This window comes from Natrix helvetica (genome assembly GCF_964273705.1).
Source record: "Natrix helvetica genome assembly, chromosome: 2".
Taxonomy (NCBI): Eukaryota; Metazoa; Chordata; class Lepidosauria; order Squamata; family Natricidae; genus Natrix; species Natrix helvetica.
Window position 1 is genome coordinate 169,411,678 of NC_138552.1, and position 13,174 is coordinate 169,424,851.

The 13,174-nt window shown below is 41.3% G+C and overlaps 1 protein-coding gene across 1 annotated transcript; it reads right to left on the reverse strand.

Moving 5' to 3' along the window:
- Nucleotides 1-8,155: 8,155 nt before the first annotated feature.
- On the reverse strand, nucleotides 8,156-12,687 carry EEF1A1 (eukaryotic translation elongation factor 1 alpha 1). The gene is made up of 8 exons (XM_081940593.1): nucleotides 12,557-12,687; nucleotides 11,384-11,572; nucleotides 10,671-10,850; nucleotides 10,267-10,563; nucleotides 10,024-10,174; nucleotides 9,660-9,916; nucleotides 9,341-9,575; nucleotides 8,156-8,564 (listed from the first exon to the last, which is right to left on the reverse strand). The coding sequence occupies exons 2-8, from the start codon at nucleotides 11,525-11,527 to the stop codon at nucleotides 8,440-8,442; spliced, it is 1,389 nt and encodes a 462-aa protein (XP_081796719.1). The 5' UTR covers nucleotides 11,528-11,572; nucleotides 12,557-12,687; the 3' UTR covers nucleotides 8,156-8,439.
- Between the last annotated feature and the right edge of the window lie 487 nt (nucleotides 12,688-13,174).

The window sequence follows — 13,174 nt, forward strand, 5'->3', positions numbered from 1 at the left end:
GACAGTTACTAGCTCCACCCTCCCAAATTGTATATCTTGATTCCCTTCTTCCCAGTAACAACTCCGTTAATCAGTAAATCTAGAATTCACCAGTCATTATCCATTCTGAGCAAAAAATACCATAAAGTGTTTCCAGTTTTTAAATAAATGTAGTAATGGCTTCTTCTCTCATCAAACAAGTCAATTTAGCCATCTCTGCAAATTCAGTCATCTTCACAATCTTCCAGCCTCAGTTGTTTTAAGCTATAATATCTTAGTGTGTATGTCTATGCATACAAATAATTAAAATCACTTGAGTGAGATGGGCGAGGTAGACATGTGATAAATAAGACTTCCAAAATTGAGATATTGTGGCCCCGTGATGGTGAACCATGTCACCCGGAGCCATTTATGAGGGCATGTGAGGCGTTGCCCTGTCAGCTCCAGCGTGCATGCGCACACTGGCTGGCTGATTTTCGGCCTTGATTTTTGGCCATTTTCCACCCTCTGGAAGCTTCCCTGAAGCCTCCGGAGGGCGAAAAACTGCCCAACACGTAAACCGGAAGTTTGGGGATGGACATCCGGTTTGCGCGTCAGACTGTTTTTCTCCCTCCAGAGGCTTCAGGGAAGCCTCCTGGAGCCTAGGGAGGGTGAAAAATGGACCTACTGAGCCCACTGGAAGTTGAAAAACAGGTCTCCAGGGGGGTGGGGGAGGCCATTTCTCCTTCCCCAGGCTCCAAGAAACCTGTGCGCGCATGCGTGGGGCAGCGGGTGGTGATGGTGTTTTATGCATGCATGCAAGGGGGCATGGTGTGGGGGGGCATTAAATTATGGTGGTGGGCCCACAAGCATGTACAATAGCACTAGCATGTGTGCTTTTGGCACCCGAGGCAAAAAAGGTTCGCCATCACTGCTGTCGCCCTTCTAATGTTGTTGAATTATGATAACTCGTTTCCCTCCCCATTGCATTTTATTGAGCAACAACCAAAGGCTCCAAATTTTCCCCAACATTGACTGTGAAAAGAAGAGATACAATTAACAATTCATAGTAATTGCTCTGTTATTGAATGTCTCAGGTATTTTTCCTTAAATGTCTCCCTTCAGTAGCAAATTCCACCACCACCATAACAAATAAAGGGAGTGAGGCATGCTCACAAGTAGACCTTGAAACGATTTTGGGCTAATAACAGTGACCATTAAAAAAAAGCCTTGGTTAATTTTAATTGGCAAATGTATCTTACAGATAGAAATAGAAGGGATTTCATATTACAATATCTTAAATGTAGTTCATTAACCAATTGTTCTTCAGCCATAAAATGGAGATGTGTAGGGAGAGGATTAGGACTCATTGGAGTTGGGCAGTCAATAAATTTAAATAAATAAGCTGCAAAATTTCAAGGTCCTTTCATCAGTCTAAACAGCCATGTAATGTTGCCTAGCAATTGGATATATGGGGCTAATATATATTATGCACACAGTATACTAAGATTGTGATAGATGCATCACATCTGCATCTCATGAATGGTTTTTCTGCCAATAATGGAACAAGTCTGTTCCTTCTAGGTTCATGTTAATACACTATATTGCCAAAGGTATTCTCTCACCCATCTACATAATCAGAATCAGATGTGAGCGAATACTTTTGGCAATATAGTGTATGTTAATGCTGGGCAGTAATGCCACTGTATATAAAACACATATACAGTAGGCAAGAAGCTATTTGAAAAATATAATTTTTAAGTATATAGAATTCTACAATTTAGCCAAATTGTTCCATATGCCATTCCTTTTGTTTCCACATTTATTAATTTGGTTAAACAGGTGGCTTAATAATGACTTACTTTTGTTAAGCGAAAATGTAGTTGAATTTTGCCTGGTTTATGGAAATTGTATAGCATTGTGCACAACTGACATTTAAAAGGGTCCTGAACACAAGTGATCACCACTGGCCCAAGAAAAGAAATGGGCCAAACCTTTTAAAGGAGTTTCTGGCAAGTGCATTTGATATACTTGCATTCCCTCCAAACTGTTTCCCCCTTCAAATGTAGTATCATTTTCATACAAATTGGCATTTTGGGAAGCTGCTGCTGCTACTATTATTGTTATTATAATTATCATTCTTGGGATGGTAACATTGTTTAATGGGTAGCATTTTTCTCTTTCTCAAGAGTGGTGCATCTGAATTTCATTTTAATGTGTGCCATTGTGTATATAGGAAAATGACAATAAAGGTTTTTCTATTCAAATCTTCAGCTCTATCACTGCCTTCTTTAATAAAGTTGCATAGCAGCCACAAGGTGGCGATAGATAAATTCTGCTGCTGAAGAGGCTGTGCCTTCTCACTTCTTGACAAGGATTGAATAAATGAAAAAAGTAAAAAGGTACTGACCCAGTGTTCAGGTCTATCTTGGGAGGCTCAAATTTCAGTTCAATCTCAACAAGATTGAGAGGCTGTGGCTGTGAGGCTCTCCTAGAGCAGCAATGCTTTCACCTTTGGTCTTAGATTTAGTTAGTTAGTTAGTTAGTTAGTTAGTTAGTTAGTTAGTTAGTTACTCATGCAAGATAACAGGAATAGGAATAAACATGAATAAGAACACAGAAAATGGGTACAAATAAATGGGGACATTAGGACAGGGACGTTAGGCACACTGGTGCACTTATGCATGCATTTATCCATTCAAGATTATCAAGCATCTTAGGGGTTCTCCTGCTTGATGAACAGGTAGCAGCTCTAGCCACAAAGTCCTTTACATGGGTTCATTTTGTCTGCCAGTTGTGCCCTTTCCTTAATCAGGAGGCCCTTCAGACTATTATGGCATCTCATAATGGGATTATTGCAGTGGGCTCTACCTGAGACTGCTCTCACTGCCTATTTGGAAGTGGTTCAAAATACAGCAGCATGGCCAATAACAGATGCTTCTTGGTGTATTGGTGTCACCCCTGCATTAATTGCTAATTGGCTACTAAATGTGTAATGCAAGGTGCTGGTTTTACCTTCATGACTGGATATCTAAAGGGCCACCTATCTGTACTGTGTCTGCCTGTCCAATACATTCTGCAGAGTGAATACACTTCAGATCCCTTAGTTAAAAATTGTTATCTTATGGAACTAAGGAAATATAAATTTTCTCCCTGGAACAGTATCCCATCAGAGATACAGAGGGCACCATTTTCCTGGGGTTCCAAAAAGCCCTTAAGGACTCAAATCTGCAGTTAATTTGTTTATTGAAACCCTGCCCTATTGTGGTTTTCTGTTGTTATTATTATGGTTGTTTTAATCTGGGTTGTTTGTGTTGCTGTATGTTTTTTAAAATCTTTTTATTGTTAAATAAAATTGCATTTTGGATTTTTTAAGCAATCCAATCTACTGGAATGCGTAGCTATCAGCAATTTGAATAGATACATTTGAGGAAGGAAGGAAGGAAGGAAGGAAGGAAGGAAGGAAGGAAGGAAGGAAGGAAGGAAGGAAGGTTCATCAAGGGGAAGAATGATGTGAATGACTTTCAGCAATGGTTTAAAAAAGCAACTTCATGTGTTTAGTCCAATATTTTACTTTCTTAGTTTGCCTGAGCCAAGTCTTTCCAAAATATTTCCCAGTATTCCGGAAAAGTCACTGAGGCAAGACTAGCTGCAGGACTCAATTTTGAAGGAAGCCTCACCTATGACCTACAAATTAAATTGGTATTGCCTTGTAGAAGATCTTTTTCTCCTGCTGTCTTTCATGTTTCACTCAAATGGAGTAGAAAATGCTGATGAAGTAGGTTTGGCTCATGACATACGCAGCAGGGGAAGCAGCAGACTGAGCTTCCTAATAGTTCACTAGGCAAGATTTGATATCCAGGGCAATTGCAGAAAGCATTCGAGAAAGCCCAGCAAGTGATCTGATAGATCCAGATTGTCACTGCTTTCTAGGCTAGGCTGATCTGGATAAGAAGCTGCCTTGTGGCCGAGAGCATGCAGTGCTTGACATTCAGCCTCCAGCTATGTATCTGTAACCAACTCATGTCTGAGTGAAAGGAGCTGAGCAACCCGAGAAGTTCCTTTAGAAAGCTTATGAAGCAGCTTCCTCTGTTGGGAGCACAAAATTCTTCTGGGAGGGTTGAGAGCAAGAAGGATGAGTTAGTAAATATGCTTTACCAAAAGAGGCTGGAAGTGTATGAGCAGCATTCGCAGATCCTTAAGTCCTCCCCCATGAGTGGAAGTTACTTTTGCTCTGGAGTTTCATATATCTTCAGACCGAATTATTGATCAGAACTATAACTATGGTAGATGTGATTTTGATGCAGTAGACTTAAATTTGAAGATTGCTTTTCTGATTATTTTGACTTCCTGGCAGTTTGCCCTTTTGATACTGGTTACTAGAATAAATGAAGGTGACCTCCCCTTCCCACATTCCCCTCCAATGAGTTTTATCCGGTCTAAAATCTTGAACAGGCACCACTCTGATGTAAAATACTATAGATTTTGGCTCAGTGAATTCATGTCTGATCTTCCTAGCATTATCGTACCCAATATAAGAGGCACGAGTGGGCCCTGTTTCACGGAATTAGAATCAGGCATTTGGACATAACATTGATTAAACTGTAAAAGGATGTTGGGAAGTAAGAACAGCTCTGGGAATCAAGTCCAAGGAAGATACCAAGTTTATTACAGAGCTCTGGCCTTTTCAAATGCAACATTGTCTTTGTAGTATCACCCTTAGTACTGTTTGGGCAACCCTTGGGTTAAGAACATTCAACTTAAGAACAATCCCTAGCTGCTTATTATTAATAATGGTGAATGGCATTCTTCTTCAAGCCGGTGAAGCACTGAAGCCACACAATTCTTTCTGGAGCCATCAGTTTTTAAGATACAGCTTTTCTTTCAGCGGTTGCCAAAGCATTATGTGGCTTCAGCACTTTCGTTGGGCAGCCTGATTTGTAAATATGAGCTGACCTAAATACAAATTCAGATGAAAAACTAAAATTAGGAACAGAACTCATTCTTAACTGGGGAGTGCCTGTACTAACCACCTCACTAAACACCTGATGCATACCTAGTCTTAATATTGTCAGTATCTTCACATAAAAGGGTTGCATTCCTGCCCTTTTACTGCCATTATCATAGAATTTGTGCTTCAGTGGAAGAGTATGACCCAGCCACATTACTTGTAGGGAAATTTGTAAACAAAATTCCTCCCCTTCATTGATCCTCCTAGGATAGCTCTCCTCCTTTGGGGGATTATTACTCACACCTAGGAAGCGCGCATCCATAATTTTAGGAGGCATCTTTATCTCTTCTGGACTGGTTATATGATTGGCTCTTTCTCTTGGGAGAGTATTCAGAAGTTAGGATACAATAGCAGAGCTGGAAGAAGTCCAGATTTGATTGACAGCAAGATGGGTAGAATATAAATTTAATAAACTAAGTGCTTATAAGTAGCCCCAGTGAAATGCTTCAGAAAAGCAAGGCTGGTGCTTTTCTATTCCTTACGAGGATGACCACAGAACTGGCTTTCTTGGAGAATATTTAGAACTGTAAACTGACAAAGCAGAATTATTTGGCTTGACAAGATACCCATATAGGAAGTAGCTCCACCCCATCAATCAGCAATCAACAATAACAAAAAGTTGTGATTTTGGGTGCTATCTACAAAGAATTGGGTACTTCCACCACTCTTGAGTAAGGGATAAAAGTGATCCTTTGAGGACAGCCTTCTGAACAAACAGCAGCAAATATTGATGCTCACGGAGTACTAAGAATTATGCTCAATCCATCCAAGAACTGTCAATCTGTTCAGGGAGGTGTGGGACTTTGTGCCTTAAGAGGAAAAATATTGTGTAAAAGCCTATTGTTCTTGTCATCCTCAAGCAAAGGGGGAAATATGCAATTTTAATTTTCTCCATATGCACACGTTTTTAAAAACCAATGTACAGAACCTCCCTAACCTCCCCAATTCATTTTTTCCTACATGTTGGTTTCTAAGGATGTTAAAATTCTTATCTCCAAGCATAACCTACTAACCTTGCCTTTTTAATCCTTAGGGCTTTAGTTATCGCACTCAATTTTACTTTTCATACTGAAGTGACCACAGCAGCCTAGACAATTTGCAATTCCTAATATGTATGAATGCTTTAAAATGACTTTTTTTTCCATATTGTAAGTTCCAAATATGGAATTGTCAATACATCCCAGCAGCTTAAGAAGGCTCTAAAGTGACTAAGAAACAGATTCTTCCAAGGGCAAATCACTTTCAGTGAAGGCTCCTGCTGAAAGCCTAGTGGGCTTTCCCATGCAGTTGGTTGGTCACTGCAAGAAGAGACTTCTGGACTGGATGGATCAGGAATCCAGACCAGTAGACAATTGCTTCATGTTTTTTGAAACATCATCTTACCTGGAAAATAAAGAGCCATGAAGGTAAAGTAATTCTAGACTTAAAATTTATTGAAGATAAACTAGAAGACCAAGTGTTTGCTTACAAAATTTAGTATTTTTTTTTCATTAACCCAACAAGTACTATTACTATAACATATGCAATGGAAAGCAAAACTAATCAACCTATGTGAATAGCCAGAAAGTGTTGACCAAATTAGTAATAACCAAAGGCAGTTATTTGACATAGGGAAGTAATTGCTCAGTTCCAATGACAGCATAGAATTATCTTCAGACTGTGCAAAGTTGTCTCAGCTTGGTATTTTAAAATCAAAGTCCTGGCACACTTCTCTCCCAAAAATATTTTTGGGTGCAGCTCATAGGACATAATCAACTTGCTGATAATACTTTCATCAATATAGCTGCTTACCTTCAATGTTTCTCAGTGGGTTTTTTTGGTCCGAGCCCTTTTAGATAAAAAATGGAAAACACCACTGGACAATGCAGCAGTACTTTCATCTGCCCACTTGAGGCCAATAGTTAAAAATAACTTTCTGAAATTACTTTTCCCCCCCTAATCTTTATTTTAAACCTAAGGCTTACATGGTTCGAAAGTAGCTTTGCTAAGTACTTATTACATGTCATCTCTTTGTTATTCCTTGAAAATAATACTGCCAAGTTGTCATTACTCTTTTCTCACTGCTACATTTATCTAGCAGTTACAGTAGTCAGACAGGGAGAGAAACTGAAGGTACAATCCAAACTTTAAAACTCAGCTTTTAGTTCTCATTTTAAAAAGAGCAATGCTTCACTCTCACCATGAATTCTTTAAAAATACTCAGCTGTAACAGGAGCACAATGCGTTTTGAAAGGAACCAAGTATTTTAAGGATAGAAAAGCTTGTTATTCTGCATGTTACACCTTGTGCTGTATAGGTAAAAATAGCCAACAGTTCACGTATGTTAATATAAAACTCTATTGTCCTTTATTAAGCTCTACGAAAGCTACAATATTTTTTAATTGACATCTCTGTAGGATACCACAAATGAAAATGAAAATTCTGAAGCCGAAATGGTGCATAGCAATGTCTTCTGCTGATAGGACTATTAAAATACCAGATCTATTCTAAGGAAATGGCACTACTGACTCCATTTACTATAGGACTTAAACTACCAATTTTGGCATAACATCTAGAACCTGAATATAGATTAGTCTCAGCACAATATTGCTTTTAAACAAAACTTTAAATATTTAACTGGTCATGATTTTTTGAAGGGTGTAATTTCATTTGAGAATTATACTGAAGATGAAGTATAGCCATCTTGGAAAACATTAGTCTCAGAATTTTCTTATAAAGCAGAAAAACAGCATTTGATCTTTTAGTTGATTTAACACCCATTAACTTGCAGCAATTAGCTTGAGAAATACTCTATCAGGTGAATTTCTGTATCATAACCTGCAACATGATCACACTATGCTCCAATGAAAATTCCATTTAAAAAGATCAAACGCTAACCTATACTAATAGCACGGAAACACGGAAGTCACTGCCTACATGTGCTTTTGAATATTAAACATGAAAATTGAATCTACAAACGTTATATTGTACCTTCAATATACTTGAGCTTTAACTCCTTTATTTTCTAATTCTTAGATGTTGGCACAAAACTAAGATCACGCTTAAGACTGTGCTGCAATACTTTTGCAAACAATCATGTTCCCCAAATCAACGAGGTATACTTTCTTTCAGCTACCATACTGCTCTGCAAAGCACGTTTTTTTTTAATATCAAAGTGTATCCAATAGCCCCAAAGAACACAGAGACTTTGCATTAAACTTTTGATTTTAATGGTCTCAAAATGTGTGACAGATTTTGGTCAAGTTGTTTCCATTTAAAAAAAAAGATTACCGATTTTAAAAACTAATAACTTAGAAACTGCCACAAAACAAATGGTCCACAAACATTCCTTTCCTTCTGAAGCTTTTACGATGCATTGTAATTATTAACCAGTCTTTTACTATTAAACTTAAATGGCCAATTGAGACAAAAAGTTCTGAGACCATGCTTCCACCACTGATTAAGACTGAGGTGGCAGTTGTACAGAATTTTCATTTAGCCTTCTGAGCCTTCTGGGCAGACTTTGTGACCTTGCCAGCACCAGCTGCTTTTTTATCAACAGCCTTGATGACACCAACAGCCACGGTCTGTCTCATGTCACGCACAGCAAAACGACCTAATGGGGGAGAAAAAAGGAATTAGAACTTTCAAAGTACAGGAATATAGATCCAGCAATTTCCTTTCTTCCCAATTCAGATCCTCCACTACCAGGAGAAAATGAGGTTGTAATTAACGTGGTATTTTAACAGCAGTGCAACCCAATACATCTGGTTAAAAACACTTCGCCTTATAGCACCATTAACACAATTTAACTCCTTCAGTAAACAAGACATTGCAACATATTTTACTTTAAGCAAAAAGTAAATTTAATATGAAGTTTCTTGCATAGGACATAGCACACCCATCATTTGATAATGTCTGGTGAATTGGAGTATATTTTAGTGATTTGTCATCGACATTGTGTAGGGACATATTACAGGTAGTCCTCAACTTACAATCAACTGAGCTCAACATTTCTGTTGCTAAGAAACAGTTAAGTTTTGCTCTATTTTATGACTCTTTTTGCCAGTTAAGTGAATCACTGCAGTTTAAGAACTGCTGCATTTAGTGGCCTGGAGTCATGTGATCTCATCTTTTGTGACCTAAAAAGCAAAGTGCGGAAGCCAGACTCAAATAACAATTGAGTGAGACCACATGACTCCAGAACACTAAATACATAAATGCACAGCAGTTGCTAAGCGGCTGAATTTTGACTGCCTGAAAAGGATTTTATCTGCTATATGTAGCATCCACTACCCCAAGATCTGGTAAATCGAAGTTTCATTATACCTTGACCTAACAGTAACAATATCAGCACAACAATGATAGATACTTCTAATAAATAACACTTACCCAGAGGAGGATAGTCAGAAAAGCTCTCAACACACATAGGCTTGCCTGGAATCATGTCAACTATGGCAGCATCTCCAGATTTGAGGAACTTTGGACAATCTTCCAACTTCTTACCAGAACGACGATCAATTTTTTCCTTCAGCTCAGCAAACTTGCAAGCAATATGAGCAGTGTGACAATCCAGAACAGGGGCATAGCCAGCATTGATTTGGCCTGGGTGGTTCAGGATGATAACCTATGAGAATAGATTTGAGTGAATCATACTGCCCTATCTGTGGAATTTACAATCACTGACACACTAAAACTTCTGCCAGGTTACCTGTGCTGTGAATCCAGCTGCTTCCATTGGTGGATCATTTTTGCTATCTCCAGCAACATTACCACGACGGACATCTTTTACAGATACGTTCTTTACATTGAAGCCAACATTGTCACCAGGAAGAGCTTCACTTAGGGCCTCATGATGCATCTCCACAGATTTTACTTCAGTTGTAACATTAACTGGAGCAAATGTCACCACCATGCCTGGTTTTAGAATGCCAGTTTCCACACGACCGACTGGAACGGTACCAATCCCTTAAATGAAGAAATACAATTTCTCTAGCCAGGATTGTAAATGTAAATATACATCCTTAATAAGCTTTTTCAAATAGTTATTTGCTATATTGTGTTGTAATACTTACCACCAATTTTGTAGACATCCTGAAGTGGCAAGCGTAGAGGTTTGTCAGTTGGACGAGTTGGTGGCAAGATAGAGTCCAGAGCTTCCAGCAGTGTAGTTCCACTAGCGCCACCATCTTTACGAGTCACCTTCCACCCTTTGAACCAGGGCATCTAGAAAGGGGAAAAAAACACAACAATTCATTGATTGCAATACTTTGTGATATGACTGCAGACAAAAAAAAACCCTATCAATAATTACTTACATTAGAGCTAGGCTCCAACATGTTATCTCCATTCCAGCCAGAAATTGGCACAAATGCCACTGTATCTGGATTGTAGCCGATTTTCTTTATGTATGTGCCAACTTCTTTGACAATTTCCTCATATCTCTTCTGGCTGTAAGGTGGTTCAGTGGAATCCATCTTGTTGACCCCAACAATGAGTTGTTTTACACCCAGTGTGTAAGCCAGAAGGGCATGCTCACGGGTTTGTCCATTCTTGGAAATACCGGCTTCAAATTCACCAACACCAGCAGCAACAATAAGGACAGCACAGTCAGCCTTTGGGAGAGGCAAGAAAATATGTCATTAACTTCACTATTTCTAACATACAATAATAATTTTAAGTAATTAATATTGTATATGACAAAGTTCACATTAATTCTCACCTGGGATGTACCAGTAATCATGTTTTTGATGAAATCTCTGTGTCCAGGAGCATCAATGATAGTGACATAATACTTGCTGGTTTCAAATTTCCAGAGTGAAATATCAATAGTGATACCACGTTCACGTTCTGCCTTCAGCTTATCCAATACCCATGCATACTTGAAGGAGCCTTTACCCATCTATTAAGAAAAATTTTTTTTTACACAAAGTACGAAATGTTGCAAGACTGCTGTGCTCTTTTAAAGGAAGCATGCACTAATGCTCTGAAACACAATCTATGTTTAGAAGATCAAGCAACTGGCACAACTAGTGAGGAATTCAAAGTATCTCTCACTTACTTAACTCCTTGACAGTGCTAATCCAGTCCCTTGCATCTGCCAATATGTTAAGATATCCACTTAAATGCATACTTTTAATCAACTTGTAACATTACATTTACTAAGTACAATGATATACCTATATAACAATTACCTTTCTAGTTACACTTCTCCCATACATTTTGCTTATATAATTTATCCCTTTCTCTTAAAATCTATAAAATCCACACTATGTAACTTACATTACTAACGTACATGTACAGTAATGTACATTAAGATAGAATGCTAAATAAGGTTTCAGCAGCAATACCTAAAATAAAGCAAATTACTTTTAAGTCAAGCACCTTACATATAAAAACAAGATAAACCAACAGTTCTTCAGGCCACCAACTCACCTCAGCAGCTTCCTTCTCAAACTTCTCAATGGTTCTCTTGTCAATCCCACCGCATTTGTAAATAAGATGACCAGTGGTGGTGGACTTGCCAGAATCGACGTGTCCGATGACAACAATGTTGATATGGGTCTTTTCCTTTCCCATGTTGGGTGGTTAAGATAGGCTTTTCCGTCAGCTCCAATAAAGGTCCTTTACGGGGATAAAGTACACAAGGCCAAAAATAAAATAAATAAAATTAAGACTTTTTTCAATGGAAGAGGAAAAAAAATCACTTAAAATTCTCTGGTAACGAAGTAAATCAAGGCATGGAAGGACGGCCAGGGAGATGAATCCCTCCCTTCCGGAGCTGCAAGGCCGAGACTAGGCCCAAGGCCTGCCTCGAGCTCCTCGGCTCCACCCCTCTTCAGGGCGGCGAGGGTCACGGAGACAACTGGGACTCGACTCGGGGAGGCTCCAGCGCTTCCAGGCTGCCGCCAGGGGCATCCCAGGCTTGAGGAGGAAGGCAAAGGCCGAGCGGCTCCTTTGTGTCGGGGGCCAGGCGAGCACGAGCCGCGGAGGTGGTTTGGGGGGGGGGGAGAGACACTTGTTGGCGCGCCCCGCCCCGCCGGCCCGCCCGCGTCCTCCATTTTGTGACGGTAGCGGCAAGCAGCCGCCACCGCCGCTGAGAGCGGCCATTTTTTTTTTGTGTAAAGCGGAAAGCGGGCGCAGGGATGGATCCCAGCGAAGAACCCTCCCGGCTCGAGGCCAAAGCTGAAGGCTCCCCCCACACCGCCCCACGAGTGCAGTCGGGCCCGTTCCGCCGGAGCCACGTTTCCCGCCGAGGATCCGGCGGACGCTCCCAATCTTTCCCTCATAAACCCCTTGTCGCTCCGGCCCGAAGGCATGAATGGGCCCGTCCGGATTTGTAACCGAAACCCTCGCGGCAGACCTGTTGCGCCTAATCCGGAGGGGGGGAGGGGTAAGGAGGGGGGGCAGTGACGCGTTGAGACACACGCGTGGATCCCCTCCCCCCTCGCAGGCGAAACGTGCGTGGCTGCGCCTTCCGTCTCCCGAACCCCATGCGGGCTCCGGCTCGGGAGCACGTGCGCCTCAAGCGGTCCTCGGGCCTTCCACCCCGCCACCGCCTACAGGTCTAAACGCGGCTAGGCCTCGCGCGCGTGGAGCAGCACTCACCTCCGAAGCAGCGGCAAACCCGTAGCGAAAAAGACCGACGGGGTGAGCTGCGTCCTTTATATAGCTTGAGCAGGGAGGGCGGCGGCCAGAGGGACACGTCACGCTCCCAGCGTTCCATCCGCTTCCCTCCCCCCCCCCCACGTCAATTACACAGGCACGCGCACATCTCGACAGGGCGCCCCCTCCTCGAGAACGACGTTCCGGGAGGGAGGGGGGTAAATAACACCCCCTCCTTTTTCATTGTGGCAAATCGTCTCTCCTTTCGCTCGCTCGCCCGCCGGCTGCCCTTCGAGAGGAAAGGCGCTTGGTCCTCCTCCCGAGAGCATTTGGAAGACAAGTCTCTTTAATCGCCCTTACGGAGAGAGGGTTGAACTAGGTCGTCGGGATTTTCGCCAGTCCTGCCTATTCCCCTCTCCTTTGAAACCCGGTTGCCCTGCCCTCCTCATCATTGGAACCTTTCAAGAAGAGACTGGACTGCCACCTGTCAGAAATGGTGTGGGGCAGGGCTCCCCAAACTTGGCAACTTTAAGACTTGTGGACTTCAACTCCCAGAATTCTCCAGTCAGCTATGCTGGTGTAGGGGGGGTTGGGCTAGATGACCTCCAAGGTCCCTTCCAA

What these genes read in the sequence shown, in the direction of transcription:
- EEF1A1 (XM_081940593.1), bottom strand. Translation starts at nt 11,527, where the DNA reads ATGGGAAAGGAAAAGACCCATATCAACATTGTTGTCATCGGACACGTC. An exon ending in TGTTGGAGCCTAGCTCTAAT is followed by an intron (nt 10,175 to 10,266) that starts GTAAGTAATTAT and finishes TCCCCTTTCTAG; the next exon opens with ATGCCCTGGTTCAAAGGGTG. An exon ending in TTCTGACTATCCTCCTCTGG is followed by an intron (nt 8,565 to 9,340) that starts GTAAGTGTTATT and finishes CTCCCCCATTAG; the next exon opens with GTCGTTTTGCTGTGCGTGAC.